The 19,449-nt window shown below is 37.5% G+C and overlaps 1 protein-coding gene across 2 annotated transcripts in view; it reads left to right on the top strand.

Moving 5' to 3' along the window:
- The window catches only part of vps50 (VPS50 subunit of EARP/GARPII complex), a 138,975-nt gene that overhangs the window by 72,231 nt on the left and 47,295 nt on the right, over window positions 1–19,449 (top strand). The window contains exons 14-23 of one of the 2 annotated variants that reach the window (XM_084422758.1): window positions 3,578–3,669; window positions 3,789–3,883; window positions 4,295–4,393; window positions 7,067–7,157; window positions 9,139–9,315; window positions 11,476–11,594; window positions 13,171–13,277; window positions 13,992–14,113; window positions 17,948–18,022; window positions 18,970–19,050. In XM_084422758.1, the coding sequence (XP_084278884.1) occupies window positions 3,578–3,669; window positions 3,789–3,883; window positions 4,295–4,393; window positions 7,067–7,157; window positions 9,139–9,315; window positions 11,476–11,594; window positions 13,171–13,277; window positions 13,992–14,113; window positions 17,948–18,022; window positions 18,970–19,050 (1,058 nt within the window). The remainder of the gene's footprint in view (window positions 1–3,577; window positions 3,670–3,788; window positions 3,884–4,294; window positions 4,394–7,066; window positions 7,158–9,138; window positions 9,316–11,475; window positions 11,595–13,170; window positions 13,278–13,991; window positions 14,114–17,947; window positions 18,023–18,969; window positions 19,051–19,449) is intronic. The other variant, XM_084422759.1, reaches the window with a different exon arrangement.

Genomic DNA, 19,449 nt, shown 5'->3' with positions numbered 1-19,449 from the left:
GTTGTAGGAAAGGATTGTCATACACTCTATGGGTTAAAGGAGAACTCCTGTCAATTTTAACATTGAGCTATTTTTTTTTTAAAATTTGGAGTGCTGTCAATACAGAGAACAACGACAAAAATCGGTGTTGCCTACACTGTGTTAACCTCTTTTTAAAATTTGCACCCTGTTGACTTCAATGGGCCAAGTTTTAAACCTGCTTTTAGTCTCTTAACATCCTTGATGTGTCATTACAAGTGCCCAACCATGTGAGTGATTCCTTCAGAGTGATCATGGGTGAATCTGACTGCAGTAGATGTGAAAGATATTAATAAAAACGATATTATTTCAGCCAGCGCACATACCTGTATTTGCATCCTGTTTTCGGTCGAAGCCCATAGTAATCGATTGTCGAGTTCACACGCATAGGTTTAGTTACCTATGATCACGCGCGTGAACTCGACAATCGATTACTATGGACTTCGACCGAAAACAGGATGTAAATACAGGTATGTGCGCTGGCTGAAATAATATCATATTTATTAATATCTTTCACATCTACTGCAGTCAGATTCACCCGTGATCACTCTGAAGGAATCACTCACATGACCTGTGCACTTGTAATGACACATCAAGGATGTTAAGAGGCTAAAAGCAGGTTTAAAACTTGCCCCATTGAAGTCAACAGGGTGCAAATTTTAAAAAGAGGATAACACAGTGTAGGCAACACCGATTTTTGTCGTTGTTCTCTGTATTGACAGCACTCCAAATTTAAAAAAAAATGAGCTCAATGTTAAAATTGACCGGAGTTCTCCTTTAAGGAGCAAGACACCTTATACTGCCTGAATTTTATATTTTATTTTGATTAAAAAAAAGTTTTGTACTTTTTTTTTTTTTTTTTACTTCCAGGAGTTATAAAATATAGAATTTATACTGTGTTAGAGTAGTAGAGTAAAAAACTTTTTTATTAAAATAACTTTCAACAATATTATTTTAATAAAAATAATTAATTTTAACCAATATTTCGTTTGAATATTATTTAAAAAAAAATGACAGAGAAACCACCCTCTTCTTTTGACTGGATAGATTTAGTAGCATTAATACTGAACATTAAAACACAGTTAGGCTGGTTTTATGCAACAGTGAGGTATTGTCATATTGTATCTGACATTCAATGTTTTTTCCTGGGTCAAAAAAGGTCTTCGGTGGTGAGAGACGAACACGGTCATCCACACACGTGAACTGTGATCCCAGTACTGACAATAAATCCAAAGTAAATGCAAAGAAACTTTTTGTAATATTAACATATCATATTTATTCATGAAATAAAATAATCACTGGCAGAACCAATCATAAAACTCTGTACATTTGTATGTAAAAAGTCATTGTAAATTTGAAACGTAAGTAATAAAATGAACAACAAAATAACACATTACATAGGAAAAATGGCAGGTCTATTATTTTGCAATTACTCTCCTAGACTTTATTCACAATCATTTGACACACAGTGTCAGATTGTTTTTTTCTTCTTCATCCATTGCTATTGTTATCACTGTCAATTGGATTCAATCACACATTTAAATACTGTTGCAAATCCAGACATTTTGCAATGTCTAGTTAGCAGCATGAAAAATATAGATTATATACAGAAAAGCGAGCAAAGATTTGCTGCCATTATAATCACTGAAGCGGACACAAAGCTGCACTCTTGCGAAAACTCCCGTAATAATCATGAAGTTGTCTATGCTGTGCAATAAATCTCTTATTGAGATCGTGCTTATAATGTTGGTTTTAATGAAAGGATTCACGATCGTGCAGAACTCCACCACTAAATGAAACGGCCAATCTGATTGGCCATTGCATTCATGCGCTCAACAGATATGTCTGTGATTGGCTACAAAGCTCAATGCTTCACATTGTAAATAGAAACCTTTTCACAGAGCGCTTACACAAACACTCACAGGAGCATTTTTAAGCAGCTGGTACTGCAGAACGGCAGAATTAAATGATCAAGTAAATCTTTGTCAGTCCAAAGATGATATTTTCAATGCAGGAGAAACCCTGCATTCAGTGGTGTTTGGTGTGCCTTTTATTTTTCCTACTACCTGGTTCCACCATGTGGTCCTTATTGCAGTGAGCCAATTGAACAAACTTCAAAGTAGGAAAATGAACCATCTTTGACAACCTTGTTGTTAGAGAATGTCATTGTTACTGTATTAGCATAGCACTCTGAAACTGCAGCGTCAAGATCCTTGTAATTGCGACTGTCACCGCTGCAGCGGTCAAAGGGTTGAGAGCATTTGGTGTGGTTTTGCAAACATTATCTGTTCTGATCTACTTTCACGGAGCGTAAATGTTTTCAATGGGATTTGCAACATCTTGAGTTGGTTATTTGTTGAGAGATATAGAATGTTACAATGTCAGAGCCATGGCAGGGTAAAACTATATAAAAATATATATATATTAAATAAATTAAAGGTCCTGTTCTTCGTGATCCCATTTTTCAAACTTTAGTTAGTGTGTAATGTTGCTGTTAGAGCATAAATAATACCTGTAAAATTATAAAGCTCAAAGTTCAATGCCAAGCGAGATATTTTATTTAACAGAAGTCCCCTTTCAAAGCCTACAGCGAATGGCCGGTTTGGACTACATCCCTCTACTTCCTGCTTTAATGACGTCACTAGAACAGTTTTTTGACTAACCTCCGCCCACAGGAATACACAAAAAAAAAAGGGGGCGTGGTCTTGTTGCGCTCCCACGGAGAAGAGGAAGAGTTGCGTTTGTAGATTGTGTTTGTCGCCATGTCGTCGAAACGCTGTTATTTTCATCCCGGAGTCAAATCACCTTTGTTTGGCCTGAGCGCATGCATCTCCACGTTATGGTAAGAGGCGTGACCTTTCCGGGCAACGTGCGCTAAGCTGCTGTCGAATCACAACACAGGAACCGCTGGCACAATCAGAACTCGTTACGCATTTCTGAAGGAGGGACTTCATAGAACAAGGAAGTCATCAGCCCGTTCTTAGGATAGTAAAAACAGCGGTATACAGATAAGTAAATTGTGTGAAAAATACTGTGTTTTTTTACATGCAAAACATGAACACATGTTATATTGCACACTGTAAACACAATCTAAGCTTCAAAAACACAGGAAAAACGGGACCTTTAAAATATATAGTTTATGTAGTCATTAAAATAAAACGTAAACTAAATGAAAATTAGAAATGGATTGGCACTAAACTGATATAAGTTCAAGCTGAAGCACTAAAATTATTAACTGGTAATAAATAAAAACCAAAACTGAAATAAAAAAACAAAATAAATTAAACCTAAATGACAATAAAAAAACGAATAAAATAACAAAAGCTCATAAAAGCCAATTCAAAATATGAATAAAATTATAATGGCTGTTTTCTGTTTTCAGTCCGCCTGAAATTGCATGTATTTTTAGTTGAAGAAAATAGGATCCTGGTTGAAGATAATGTGCGAAATGATGAAAATGTGTGTCAGACTGTGACAGACTAACCTGATCTCCTGTCATAATAGCATATAATGAGTATACTGAAGTACTGTATATACTGTAAGCATCTCCTGTTTGTAGATGGTTCCAGCGCAGAGGGCTCAGATGAATCCACCGTGGACCGCAGCTATGTGAAAAAGAAGCTGGAACATGGTTTAACGCGAATCTGGCAGGTAGGGAGTGTGCTCATTTACTTCTTTCTTTCTTTCTTTCTTTCTTTCTTTGTTTTCCATTCCGCCATTAGCTTCATGACTTGCCCTCCCACCTCACGTCCTCCTCTTTCTGCCCCCAGGACGTCCAATTGAAAGTGAAAGCCTATTTGCTGGGAACAGACATGTCCAACTTCAAGTACGACGACTTCATTGTGGTTCTGGATGTTATCAGCAGGTAGGGACCCACTTCCTCATTAGTGCTAATTGGATTGGCCTGCAGGGACCAACTGTACCATTGCCCCCTCCCCCCTCCCCCAATCACTTCTGCTTCATGAGAAACTCCCCTAAAGAGAAACCGGGGCCAGGGGGCATCAATGAAACCACTTGTTCCTCAACAAGAGACCGTGGTCATCCCCATTAACAGAGCTCAATTAAAAGGCCATTTTTGTGTGTGAAACCTTAGCTCTCTGTATTGATCCGGCCTCGGGGTCGCTGACTTGTGTGAATAGAGGCGCCATTTTCTGCCCTCGCTGGGACACGTGATGCAAAGTAACTCTTTGGGGTTAATTAGAAGAGTGAACCACTTTCTAATTAATTTGATCGTTTTCTCTCGTTTATTTTCCTGTTTTTCTCTCCCTATTGACAGGTTGATGCAGGTGGGAGAGGAATTCTGCGGCAGCAAGTCCGAGGTGTTGCAGGAGTCCATTAAGAGACAAAGTGTGAACTACTTTAAGAACTATCACCGGTGAGATACAGTAAATGACCCATGGCCCAGTTGACCTCAGTCACAATGAGTTCTAGGAGGGGTTTACTAAAAATGGAACGAGTTCTGCAGGGATGGCTGTAATTTGTTTGTTCCCCCCAACAAAAAGCCCATAGGAATTTTCCATTGAAATAAGCCGAAAATAAGCTTTGTGACCAACAAAAGTTTCTGATTCTTATATGTTTTGTTCTTCAACATAATCTTCATAAATGAACACAGCTTTTGAATGAATTTTGGAGCCAAAATATAATTGGCAGAAGTAAAAAGCTAAAGGTTGGCTATAAAAAAAACTGCGCCACCGTCCAAGACTTTGCAATATTTATTATAAATGATTTATCCATGCATATCTTTTTTTTTTTTTTATTCATGTTTCCTCGTAAACTTTATTCAAAATAACTTCCCCTCCCTCTTGCAGCCTCTTCTCTTCTCTTCTCTTCTCTTCTCTTCTCTTCTCTTCTCTTCTCTTCTCTTCTCTTCTCTTCTCTTCTCTTCTCTTCTCTTCTCTTCTCTTCTCTTCTCTTCTCTTCTCTTCTCTTCTCTTCTCTTCTCTTCTCTTATGATGTGTTTACTAGCGAGGGCGGGACAACCTGTCACTCACAGGAGATCCACCAATAGCAAACCACAACCATCCAATCAATTCCCAATGGACAAAATCAAGTCCCGCCCCACATTTTGTCTTGTTCAAGAAGCGTGTCACTCGTATATACGTCACAACAGGGAAGAAAAGACTATGTTTTGAACTTCTGAGATCTCTTTCAATCTTTATTCAAAAAATACAAAATGGAAAGCTTGAGTTAGAATACTTTGCAAGAGTCCGAGTATAGAATAAAAATGACAATGCTGTAAATGCAGACTACTACTGAGAAGATCAGCTTTACTGCTCAGTGTGATGTCTAATGTCCCAGACAATCTCTGTAATCCCATTTAGCCACTTGGAAGCAAAGGTGTTTTTCAAGACATGTAAAAGCTTTTAAAAAATCATGAGTTTGGTATTTCTGATGCATCTTTTGCCGTAGAATAAAACGTGAACATTTCTTGAGCTTTTGCTAATCTTATTTCAAGCATTTAAACAAAAACCCATTTTAAAAACCCAGTTGACTTCTGGGCAATGGAACGGGAATTCCCAAAAATTTATTTTCCAGGTTTTAGAACTCATTCCTGCAGAACTGTATTGTGGCCACTGATAGTGTTGTTTATTTGTACTTGCTGTCTGAATTGTTTTAGTGCTTAATTGACTAAAGAAATTATGCAAATAGGTTAACACTACAAACATGCATAAAAAAATCTGGATGTTGTCAATGTCACAGTGTTCCTGTAGCTCAAAAGGTAGCATGGCACGTGGTTGCCTGTGGATATCATCTGTATCTCAGTATTTTGCTAGAATATATATCTAGAATGCTAAATTGTTGAAGTACCTGTCACATACTCTAGTCTCTGCATTGTGGCTTGAATGATGAGAGGACAGGCAACAGGGGCTTTGTTCACACTTCCGGCAAATTGGATTTGATTTTCAAATCTCATCTGCAGGCCTGATTGTCCACATTGTCATTGTGCAAGTGTTGAAATCTGATTTTGTGCTCTATCCGGTGCATCTACATCAGTTGCTATAGTAATGAAGTGTCTCAAACCAATGCCAAGAGACAACAACTGTGTGTAGCTGTCATTGAGAGGAATGAAAACTGGAAAATGTGCCTCATTCTGCTCATATCCTTCATGACATCTTATCATTGTGCTGAAATGGCAAGATGCGTGAAAGAACATAAATGACAAAGTGATTTTACGTATTCAAGCACATACTGTCCAAAACTGCTGACTTATTCACTACATGTTGAATATTGTATATTTCACTATATGAGTAATGAGAGAGAGAGCATATTCGGACCGAGTTCAAATATTGCACACTTAGTATGCGCAACAAAATCATAAAAACTTCTGATTTCATGTACTTTTTTTAAACCCAAAAATCAGATTTTTACTGTTCGTCTGAACAAAGCTGAAATGTCCGTAACCCCTGCTCTAGTCAGCAGTACAAATACCTTTTCTGCTCGATGAGGTGGAGGACATTGAAAGAGGACATCTTTCCATTATTTCTGATTATTCTAGCAGTTGGATGGCATCCATAAAGCGATTATCTGTCAGTCCTCTGAATGCTTAATCTCTGCTGTCACTGCGTCGCCATTAACACATTGTGCCATTACAATATATATTGTGCCCTCTGGCTTAGAGGACAAAACCGGTCCGTTTTTCCTTCAAGTGCTTTAAATTTGATGCATTTAAAAAATATCATGGATTGAAGATGTGACAAGAGCTGGCATTTCAAATGTCAAACGCCCTGTCGCCGGCTGCACTTTATTTGGATTTAGATATCAACTTGTGATCGTGTGAACTGCCGGTATGTTCTTTAGAGATTAGTGATGGACTTTTATAATGTTCCACTCTGATGTAGACATTTTCTACAAGGCTGCTGGTATTGACCTTGTCTGGCGGCGGGCCACATCGACACTCATCATCCTCACTACCTATAACCTTCTTCACTGATCGACTTCTCCTTGAACCGTTTTTGCCAGCCCATTTCATTTTCAATAAGTTGAATGGCAAAGGGTCTTCACTTGACACAAGCCCAACCTCTTGTCTTTTCTCTTTGTACCCTTGCAGAACTCGCCTGGAGGAGTTGCGGATGTTTCTTGAAAATGAAACCTGGGAGTTGTGCCCTGTGAAGTCCAACTTCAGTATTGCCCAGCTCCACGTAAGTCCTAACGCCACAGATAAGACATTGAAATGCAGCGATGTGACTTTTATTCATGACTGATCTGGACCAACTGGCATCGCTGGCAGTCTTTTGAGATTTCACATTTGCATATGAAGATGAGCCGGAGAGTATTTGTTCTGTGCGTGCTTTGAAACGACAGCGCTTCAGATGGCTACAAGCCAAAGGCGTATCAACACACGTTCCTGCATAATGAGCATGGTTTAGAGTCCAATTCTTATGGTAAATGGGTCAAAAAGTGTTCTTTATGTGACCCATTGCAGGAAATAAGATACGTCTACAGTGGGTGGTTTTACCAAATAGATGGCGTTTTTGTAGATCATCTTCCTTCATATTTCCCAGACTTGGCGTATTAGGGACGCTTTTATATGCATTTTAAATCTCAGGAAAGGCTTGACAACTTGATAAATGAGGGTAAGCATCATCACTGATTGTATTCCAACATAAGCTGTTTTCTCTCCTAGTCAGTGTGTCATCCGTCTCAAAACAAATTACATCCTGGAAGGCAAGTATATTCACCTGAGAGTATCTGACGAATAAACCGAAATGCATCTCTTTCAATTATTATATGCTAAACAGGGTCTTTCGCTCGGTGAACTGTTCTCTGATGGACCTTTTACACTGTTTTTGTGCAGAACATACAGGTATTTTCTCAAAGAAATGCCACTGGTTTGTGTGGTAGAGAAAGCCGGCGTTGAAAAGCACATCAGTGAATGGCATGATCAGCGGTGCTATTTAATAAGCCACATTTGCATAACGACATCATGCTGGAGCTCTGATGTGCAAAGCGGTTTAACTGTGAGAAGTTTTAGGACACTTAGCGCTACTGCTCGAAGCTTTTGCACTCTCACCCTTGCAGCTTATTGTTCTTTTTTTAAATGTTCTTATTATTTGCAGAATTCTGCAAAAAGTATTCTGCGGAAGGACATTTCCAATGAAAACATAAATGCAAAATTTAGCAGAACAGATAGAGCTACTTTTCCATCTCCTTCTCGGACGTTTACGCAACCCCGAGGTCTCCACTGATACCGAAGGGAAACATTATTTGGTTGCAATATTTATATAATAAATAAACAGTTTGGGATCGGTAAGATTTTTTGGTAACACTTAACAATGTTTAATTTGTTAACATTATTTAATGTATTAACTAACATGAACTAACAATGAGCAATACATTTGTTACAGTATTTATTAATCGTGGTTCATTGATTATTCATGTTAGTTCACCGTCCATTAAATAATGTTAAGAAATACAACTTTTGATTGTATTAGAAAATGTTTAAAATAAATTAACATTAACTCACATTAATAAATGCTGTAGAAGTGTTGTTCATTCTTTGTTCATGTTAACTAAAGTGATGAAACATAAATAAATGAAACCTTATTTGTAAAGTGTTTCAGATTTTTAGTCTCTGAGCATTTATTTGATAAAAAATAGTGGAAACAGCATTATTGTGAAATATTTTTAGAATTTCTAATAACTTTTTTATATTTTAAAATGTAATTGAATCATGTGAGGGTAAAGTTGAATTTACTCCAGTCTTCAGTGTCACATGATCCTTCAGAAATCATTCTAATATGCTGATTCGCTGCTCAAAGTAGCTTTTCTTATTATTATCAATGTTGAAAATCAGTTGTGCTGCTTAATATTTTTGTGGAAACTGTGAAAAAAAATTTTTTTAAGGATACTTTGATTTAATATAAAGGTCAAAAGAACAGCATTTACTATAAATACAAATCTTGTAGAACATTTTAAATGTCTTTACTGTCATGTAAATGCTTTTTTGCTTCTCATTTCACTGCCCCAAACTTTTAAGCGGTAATGTATATACACTATATGAAAAAGCAACATATTTAATCAACGAGTGTAGGTGCAAAATTCTCTGTGCCTACTTTTTAGTTATTTGATCTGTATGATATGAAATCTGATCAATCTGTTTTGTTTTCCCCTCTTTTCCAGGAGTTTAAGTTCATGGGTCAGTGTCGTTCTCCCTCAGTATCTCCCAGCCGGCAGCCAGAATCCACAGAGCTGCTGGAGCTTTCTCTGTTTGAGCAGTACCTGCAGGGAGGAAATCCTTTTGAGATGCAGATCGACAACAAGGAAGAGGAGACCGAGGATGTCCTGGCTTCTAATGGGGTATATAGTAGTTTCAGTCCCGTTTAATTCATTCAAAACTTCACAATAACTTATAGGTTCTAAAAATACTTTAAATATCATTTAAATTACAGTAAATGCATATGTTTTATAATATAGCCTTATTTCAAAGACATTTTTCCCCGGTTTCACAGACAAGGCTTAAGCTAGTCCCAGACTAAAATGCATGATTAAGCTGCTTTCACTGAACGCAACTAGCACTGACATATCTTAAAATATGTCATTGTCTTGTCTTAAAATGCACACAGTAATGTTTTTTTCTAAGGGTTGTGTATAAAAGCTACTTAAATGCCATAATTGAAAGCCTAATCCTGGCTTAGTCTAAGCCCTGCCTGTGAAACCGGGCCTTTGTTTGTCATATCTCTTAAAGTAGCCTATTTTATCTTTCCAAAAAATAATTTGTTTAATTAAAAAATGTATTTAATGTAATTTGATATTTTCATCCAATATATAAAAAAAAAATTGTGGCTGAAATTTCATTGCATCTCCTATACCTGGATACATTCCACTAATTTCTAAACCATCTAACCTCTTGATAGCTTCAGAGTCCTTTCTATTGCAGTATTTTCTTATAGTATCCAACACATTTCAACAATATTTATGCTGTGCTGTTTGGCATCAGGCTTGAGCAAACAAGCATTTTATGATGGTTTACAGTTACTTTTATATTCTTGTTAGATGCTTGCCAAACTGATTACTGAAAGAGGAAAAAACTGTTGTAATCGAAATTATTCAACTCCCATTGCAAATTATGTTTATTGGTAAAATTTACAAACTTTCAGCTGTTTGCAATTAACAAATCACACAAAAGTAATTGAAATAGCTCAACACAACAAATGTTTCAAGTGTCTGAAACCTAGCCAGTTCAGATATTTCATGTGTTCTAGCTCAAGCACACCTGGTGCAACTAATGAAGCCCTTGATTAGTTGCATCGGGTGTGCTTGAGACAACACCTGTTTTGCATAAGTCATTAAAAGTTGCATTTTCAGTTGAATTTGGGGAAACCACGTGAAACATTTGTTGTGTTGTGTTGTGTTGTTAATTGCAAACAGCTGAAAGTCTGTACATTTTGCCAATAAACCTTTGGCATTTGAAATGGGGCTTGAATATTTTCGATTATAACTGTAAATGGGAGTGAAAATTTGATGCGTAAATATTTTGTGATGATTAAGTGGCTCATTGTCCTTATAACTATTGACAAAGGCCATTACTTCTATGTGAAGAGAAAGCTCTCATGTGCTTGGCATCTCTGATGATGCTTCTGTAATGAAAACAAATGCTGTATGTTTATGACCGAGAGTGTGTGAGCCCTTGGTACAAGTGCTTTTACCCTGAGAGAGAACAAAGTGTTTTGCATATAAGCTCATTGTGTTCCATGCTGTTTTGTTAGTAACTAGATACAATGTCAGGCGTCTATCAACTTTACATTCAATCTGTATCCTTACGGACCGTAGGAGTTGTTTGAGTTGTCATTTATCTATGTTGAATCTGCAGCACGGTTTTGACACGGGTACATTTACAACACTAAAGTCAAGCTCTGAACCTTAGAGAATTAAGGCTGAATCTTTGTGCTAGTTTTGTGATATGCTTTGTTTATTCTCTGCTTTTAAACATCAGTTATCTGCTATCCCTGATAAAAAGAAATAGCTGCTTAGACTAGTTTACAGTTATTAACTGGTTAAGGCTGGTCTCTTAGCTTGGATAAGATGGTTTTGGTCAACCAACTGAAAAAAACTCTCTTAATATCCAAGATCAGCAAACCAGACCATCATAACCAGGCTGGGAGGCTATCTAAAACCATCTTAAAGTCTATATAATTAAACTTTATTCTGAAGAAAGTTGTCTTATGCTCACCAACGCTGCATTTGAGATCTTAATCCTTCAGAAATTGTTATAATCAATGTTGTTATCATCAAACAGTTGTGCTGCTTAATATTTTTATGGAAACCTTGATACATTTTTTTTTTACAGAATTCTTTGATGAATAGAAAGTTCAAAAGTACTGCATTTATTTGAAATAGAAGTTTTTGCAACATTATAAATGTCTCAGTTTTTTTTAATCTTATGACCCTAAAATATTGAATGGTAATGTTCGGCTGTTATGATTTATGTTTTTTTCGTTCCATTTCCTCTCTCGGCAGTATGAGTCAGATGAGCTGGAAAAGAGCGTGTATCAGGACTACGACAGTGACAGCGATGTACCTGAGGAGCTGAAACAAGACTATGTAGATGAACAGACAGGAGACGCTCCAGTGAAGAGGTCAGTACTGAGTCATCAGCTCACGTCACACAGATCAGCTAACAATTGCCCACAGACTTGGTATGTCAACATTCAGTTTAGAAATGCATGGTATGATTGCCGACGCTTGTTCATCAAGTATAAAAAGGCATGTTTTTATAAACTGCAGTGTGCTGTAGTTTCAGGTCGCTCGTGAATCGGTTCATTAACCAAAGGGAAGGTCAGGAGGCAGCAAACTTATCATTTGTGGACTTCATGTTCCCACTCAGGCAGCTGAATTAGTTTAAATTCATGCAGTGTACAGTGAACACACAAGCTATCATTAGCTTCTTATCAGGGAGAAAGGCTTTAATTATTTTATGAAGAACAAGCCTTTTAAGTCCACAAGGCTCCCATTAAGAGCCATTCAGAGCTTTGAAGTTAAATAAAACGGTCTCAAGGAGATTTTTTAAATGGCTGCTTTCAGAATCCATGTGGCTGTTTTGCCGAATACATGAGCATTTTTTCCCCTGCATTTCCTAATTCCTCTTGGCTTGATCTCCGTGTCTAAGTGTGATAGAAATATCATAAATCAAGAGAATGATTAGGAATGTGATTAAACTGTGAACCCTGATGAATATTTAAAGCCTGTTTGTTCCTCACGAAGATGACTGACAGTTCTCCCTGCAGTAAATCAGCTGCCGCATTACATGTTGTGACACTTCATTGTTAGAGACTTCACATTTTGAGGGATCTACTGTTTTGCATATTTAGAATGACATAAGGTTTCTTAAATGTGATGATGTGACTCCCCCTCACAATCTGTGACTTCAATGACTTTTTAGAATACATCTGGAATATTCCGGTTCAATACAAGTAAAGCTCAGTCAATTTGTGAAGAATTTGTGACATAATGTTAATTACCAAAGAAATAATTTTGTCTCGCTCTTTATTTTCTTTAAATAAAAAAATGGAGGTTATAGTGAGGTACTTACAATGGAAGTGAAGAGGGGCTATTTTAAGAGTATTTAAAAGCAGAAATGTATAGCTTATAATTTTATAAAAGCACTTACATTATTATTACTTGTGTATTATTTGAACTGTAAAGCGGTTTCAATCAATATTTTTAGGGTATATGACATTGCAATGCAGTTAATTTATGCCACAAGTCCCGTTAGTTGAGCATAATTTTTACTGAACCCTGAATATCCAGTAGTGGAAATTAAAAAGGCCATATTAATACCTTTTACAAAGTCTTGATTTTGTTTTTGGGGTCTACTAGAATAGGTTTTCATGCATATTTGACATTGTTGCAGCTCCTCTCTTCCCAGTTTGTCAGTTAACGCTCTGTTTAGTTAAACAAACAAACAAACAATGTGCTCTGGTTGGTTGGTTGGTTGGACCAGTGTGTTGTGATTGGTCAACCGCTTCCAGCGACTAACTACTAACGCAACTCAATCAGGCAATCTGTTCTGCAAAACCAAGGAGACTGACTTCGGTTAAATCTGAACCCAGGCTAATGAAGGAAGTGTGTGAATGAGACTCTTCAGTTTTGAAGCTCATTAAACTGTAATGCTCATCCTGGATCTGTGTGTCCCTGCTGTTCCCCCTTAATCAGCGTGTCCAGAGAGACACTTCGTAGCCGGAAGAGGTCCGACTACAATCTGAACCGAGCCAATGCCCCCATCCTTACCAACACCACCCTCAACGTGATTCGCCTGGTCGGTGAGTAATTGACCTTTGACCTTACACCCGTGCTAGACCGGTGGTACATGATAAAGTTGACCCTAAGCAAGGGACTGCAGTTTGCCCTCTAATTAACAGTCTAATAGCTGAATTACTATGAAAGAGGTGCGTACTTCGACTCAGTGTTCTGCTTCAGCTTCCGGTCATTAACTCCATTCTGAGCATGTGTCTGCTCATCTCTTCAGGTTCATTTGAACGTGTGTTTGATGTGTTGAACGAGATAATGGCTAAGTGACCATTCATCTGTAAATGTTCACTTCTGAATCTAACAGAATCTAACTGCAAAAAGATGCTGTCATAAACTCATGGGTGTGAGTTTTTCTGTGGTGTTTTGATAAAAGCGCTGACGTCTTTTGCTACAGTCAGCAGGAATACTACTTACATTTAGATGTTAAAATTGATTAAACACCTTCTGGTAACATATTCACTTCTTTCTTATTCTACAGAACACAAAATAAGATTTTTTTAAGTCAATGGGGTCCAAAACAAGAGACCGTTTTCAAAATAGTTCTATTAAATATGACTTTGAATAAATAGGGCTTTGAATAATAGGACATTTGCCAAACAATTGTACTATTTGCATTCATATTTCCCTTTTCTAAATCTTTGTGGTTTTATATTCAGTCTGTGAACCTTGTTTGTTTGCCTTGCTTATATATTTCACATTTTTCATGATTCATTTTGCTTTTATAGGGAAATACATGCAGATGATGAACATTCTGAAGCCCATTGCCTTTGATGTCATCCACTGCGTGTCTCAGCTCTTTGATTACTACCTGTATGCCGTCTACACCTTCTTTGGCCGTAATGACATGGTATGCATTTTAAAGCATTGCTGTTCTCCTTCATGTTCGGTGTTAATACTTAACATTATGAAATATTTATTATATACAATTGGATCCTTGCTGTGCTGTTCATTATGAAAAGCCTACCGGTACACTCATTGTTTTTCCCTCTAATGTCTGTGAACCCTATGGGCACTGTTCTATAATTACTTCCTTTATCATGTGAGCAAGTGTTTAAGCTTAGAGTTTTACTCAGGAAGCTGTACTCTGAACATCAAAGAAAGGTGTAAATGTCGGAACGAATTCGCAATCTTTTCAATGGTATGCAGCTTTGCAGGTTTGTATATACTGTAGTATTTTAACTCTACTGTAACTTAACATTGCATACGTGCATACACAAATGGATAAATGTGCTTCATTGATATTTTAGAGGGAGTATCGAGAGAAAATTGTTCTCTCAAATTGTAATTTCATTGCAGATCTTTCTATCTAGGCTAGTGCTGTCACACCACTGTTCTCAAAGCTTTAATAAACACAGCTTTAGGCTAAATGAATTGGCTATCAGTTTTGAAAGCCCAGCCGTGCCAAATAAAATTAGATGGCAGCTCAATTATCTTCAATATGCCACATCGAAAGAGTTTTCATTGAGCGCCCCAGAGCGCTCTGGTTATTTTCTGTGCACTGCCTTAGAACGTATGCCACCTAATCTGCCCAAAAGTTACTGGAATAATAAAACCTACCCTAGGTTGGGACCTGCTTTTTGTCAGACCTTTGTGTTTGAAATTTACTTTTTCATTCAGCCATTCAGAACTTCTACTAGCCAAAAGAAAAAGAAAGAAATAAACCAGATTAACTACGTCACATCTTATATATACAGTAGTGAACTTTTGAAGTGGATCAAAACCTTTCATCAAAGTTTTACATGAATTTTTAACAATACCCATTCTTGTCTTAGAACAACTTTGAACTTTTTTGATCCACTTCAAATGACTCCTGTATATGTGTGTATATATATATATATATATACACACACATATATATAGTAGTCATTCCTCCTCCCTTCTTCTTTCATCCTCATCACCAAAAATGTATTTTAGTTGGACAGATCAATACAGTACAAAGAACATCAAAAACATATAGGATGTTCGCTAATCTTCGCTATTGCTTCAATGCAAATGAACAAGCGCGCTGTTATTTGTTGCGTAGTGAAGTCTTTGTTCAAGTAAGTCAGATATGCGCAGATTCTGCGCAATACTCTGTATTTAATATATAACGATGACTCACGAGTTAAATATTTGTGCTAAATCGAAGCAGATTTGGCTTACACAAACTTCACCAGCAAAGTAAGTTAATAAGTAACCCGCCAATTTGGCAAGTGATTTGATAGCGTTACGCGCCGCAGTTGATTTTTCAAGAATTTTAGGATTGCCTCCTCTACTTCATAGTGTCATAGGCTTTTTGAACACTATTGCAGGTGTAAATGAATTCCTGAGTGCAGAGAGAGTGCCATTGAAGGGGCATTGAACTGTGTGAGCTGGGAGAATCTGTTGAAGAAGGCAAGCTTATTAAACAGCAGTGGAAGCCATAATAAAGCTATTGGTTTGGCAGAGGCAGCCCAAGGGAATCTGACTGAACCTGTTAAAGACAAGGGCCTCCTGCTGTTCTTGGACTTTCTTAAACTCTTCGGCAGCCTTGCAACCACACTGAGAGTCAAAGACAAAAATAAGTGAGAATTTCAGACCTTGCAAACAGACCTCCACACCCACATCGTCTAACAATTTGTTTCACAGCTGCCCTTACTTGTCTAGGTCACTGTTTAGCACCTAAAACACCCTCAAAAAGATGTTTGTTCTAGGTAGACTTCAAGATGCCATGACCTTTTTCTCCTTGGGAAGAAGAAACTGAGCAGTTGGCTCCTTGGTGTGCCAATAGTATTATTCATTTTCCCCCAGGGCTCCCTTGTAAAAGAGATTTGAATATCTCAATGGAACATCACCTGGTAAAATAAAGGATAAATAAAAAATAAATACAAATTTCCATTGTTTCATTACTGATATCCTGACATTATGAGAACTATTCCACAAGACTAAACTTATCTAGTAACCATCCCATCAGTTTAGGCTTTGATTGGCATAACCAATGGGAGTCTACTGTATGTCCTTCAAAAACTGAGAAATAGTGTTTCTGTCATGGGATTTGACAGTAGTTCTGACATTTTTATTTCCATATTATCACAGAAGTATGCCATTTGCACTCTGTATGCTTTGCAAAAAAATTGTTTGTTTGCTGTGCAGAGCCAGTGCTAAATCAAAAGTAAATGCGTTCGTGCTGGGGGATTGAGGCCAGTGCCCTTGTGCACTATAGAGCTGGAGAAAAGTCCTTGCACTCCATTTGGTTTCCACTTGTGGTTTAGCATCATAAGTGATGTTTTCATTCCTAAACAAGATCATTCCATTTTGAAAAAAAAACCTAAGGAAATGAGGGGGCCCTGAGGAGAATTGAACTTCTATATATATATATACATCAAGACAAGGCTCCTGATAAGTCTTCAAGAGTGATCTGGATTTCATTGATTTCTAAAAACCTGTCTTTGCTGATGTGCAAGTTTTCACCTTAGATTTTGACTTTGAAAGCCACTTCCCACTGTTCATGGGAACTAATGCGAACAAGAGAGATTCAATTCACACTTGCCAAGGCAACACTTTTTTTTTTCCTCCTCATGCCCTCTTCCTGAATGACAGTGTGGTGTATAACCTTTGATATTTAAGTGCTGACCACCAGTCCATCCTGACCAAATCCAGCAGCAAATATTCTGAGGGAGACTACGAGATCAGCTGTCAGATTCCAGTGATGTTTAGCGCTTTGGCTGTGACCCACCCGACAGCTTTGAAGGCACATTAAATGAAACAACACATCTCATTTCCTCGTTCTGAGTGGACAGATAGAGAAATAGCATGAGAGGGGTTTCTGTCATTAATGGAAACTTTTCAAACTCTCAAATGAATAACAGTATCTTTCAGTATCAGAGGCAGCCGGTCTCGTATAAAAGCCTATGGAGACAAAAAAAAGTAAATATCATTACTTATACAAATATTTACAAAGCTGCTGGAATTGATATGCTCATTTGGATTCACTTTCACCCATGGCTAACTCCAAACACACAAGACATTCAATCTCATTTGGAGATGGAGATTATGTATTGCGCCATTTCATTTAGTAATGAACAACATTAGGATCTGAAAGGTCTGTACGCCATTGTATTCTGCCAGAGTATCAGCTCTGCCATGCACATAATTTAAGATGCATTGGTCTTGGCATTCATTGCTCTTTGCCTCAAGTTAATAACTTAGCTTAAAGGCAATGAATGGAAAGAACGGGGGACGATATGCAAGTGGCTTATCTGAAAATGGATCACCTCCAGGATGATGAAGTGTTTGAGTATAGGGAAAGGCCTAAGTAGGTTTCATTAAGTGTTGCAGCTACGGTTAGCAATGGATGGGAAGATGCAACTGTCACGCTAACAGATGGGTCCTTTGGAAACTTTGAAAAAATGTTAAAGTCAGAAAAAGACTGCAGTTTTATTGTCCCCCCCATTTGTTCACCATGTAAATGAAAGAGTTAATTTGCACAATGCCAGGCTGTACTTTTGCTGTGGCCTAGCGGTTGCACAAATATGGTTGGAAGTCAATGATTTTCTTAAGTGTAATTTATTTTTTACTTCGCAGCTTTTAACACTGGTTTAAATTCCCGGTAAATTCCATAAATGCACATATCTTTAGTTAATCTCCAAAAAGCAGGCTTTTTTGCTATTTCATTATTTACTTTGTGTCGATTTTGTTTTCCTTTTTGTTTCTCAATGCAAAGCACTACCAATCTGCATCTCTGCCTTCACAAAGCTCTCAACCCGGTGTGTCCAGACAGACAATCCCTGGTTATTGGGTAAGACTGCAGTGTGGAGCTTGTCGGCAGTACATATGCCATTGTGTGCTGTGTTTTCACCCCCTTACTCATATTTCATATATTTCCTTAGTCAATTCACTGAAATGTCATTTATTTTACTAGTATGGTTTGATGTAGATTAGTTTCCATGCTACTTTGTTTGCAAGATGTTTAGAGAACTTTTTGTATACCCAGCTCAAATGTATTGTATGTATATTGCACTCTGTGTGTGTGTGTGTGTTTACACTTGTGTAGTTTTTAAATAATTTACTTACATTATAATATATATTATGAACTCAATTTAATGGGAGGTTTCTGTCAAATGTTTTTGTGTTGCTTGCAAATGCTGGTGAGACATTTATAATCATAGTCAGCTCGGTGTTCTCAAATAAAGATTTAACTATTGATTCTGCATCTTGAACTGGATTACACAAAAAGTGGTTTGAAAAGGATTTAAGGATTATACTTTTAATCCTCAAACCTTTTATGAAGTCATGTACAGTATTATTCTTTTTTATATCTACTGTAAATTCAGTGCTACTCTATTAAAAAAGTTCTTACCGCCGTCTATTTAGAGATTTACTGCTTTGTTCCCATAGTAAAGTTTAACTGATGTTTGCCGTTCTGTCGTTAATGTCAGATCTATTGCATATTAAAGACATTTGTAAATACATTTCCAGTGAACGATCACAGGAGGATTTAGCAGTCCCATTCATCCTTCCCTTTTAATGAAAAATTAAATTGCAATTATTGAACATAAGTCATGAACCACACTTAGGCCTGTGGGAGCTGTGTGTATTGAGTGGTTTCCTGGAGATGATCCTGGAGATGTGTGTGCATTCTGGGGCTTTGGGGATTTCAGTTTTGTTGAGTGTGTGTATTCCAGTGGTCTGATTGAAAAGCAAGGGAGTCTCTTTCTCACGGGTGTGTTCTGCTGTCTCTTATAGTATGAATCCTCTGGGCTGGGTTTGATCAGCAGCAGACTGAGGACTACTCTCAGCCGAATCCAGGAGAGCCTAATAGATGTGGTGAGTAAAACATGGCACTTTTAATGCACTCTTTTTGTTTTTTCCTCTTTCCGTCTCACTCCTGTGGTTCATCTCCTCTCTTGGCCTCTCTTATATAACCATTATGAATCCGAGTGGAAATGGTAGTGTGCATTTATCTGAGTTCCCTATAGCCTCTCATCAGGCCTATCATCTCTTGCCCTCTCCTACTCTCAGCTATAGCAGCCACAGGTGAGTTAATCACCCTCAGTACACTTAGATGGCCCCGCACTCTTGTAATAGATGTCCTCTGGTTTCCATGGTTGCACCCATTAAGGCAGTCTGGGCCAAAGGCCTGATACCCACATTGCACTATATACCGCTATCTCCTGCTCAAATAGGCAGTTATTATATAGGATCCTTTCCCCAGATGCCTGAATG

The sequence above is a fragment of the Rutilus rutilus genome, assembly GCF_951802725.1.
Source record: "Rutilus rutilus genome assembly, chromosome: 11".
NCBI lineage: Eukaryota > Metazoa > Chordata > Actinopteri > Cypriniformes > Leuciscidae > Rutilus > Rutilus rutilus.
This window is presented reverse-complemented; position numbering and strand designations above follow the sequence as displayed.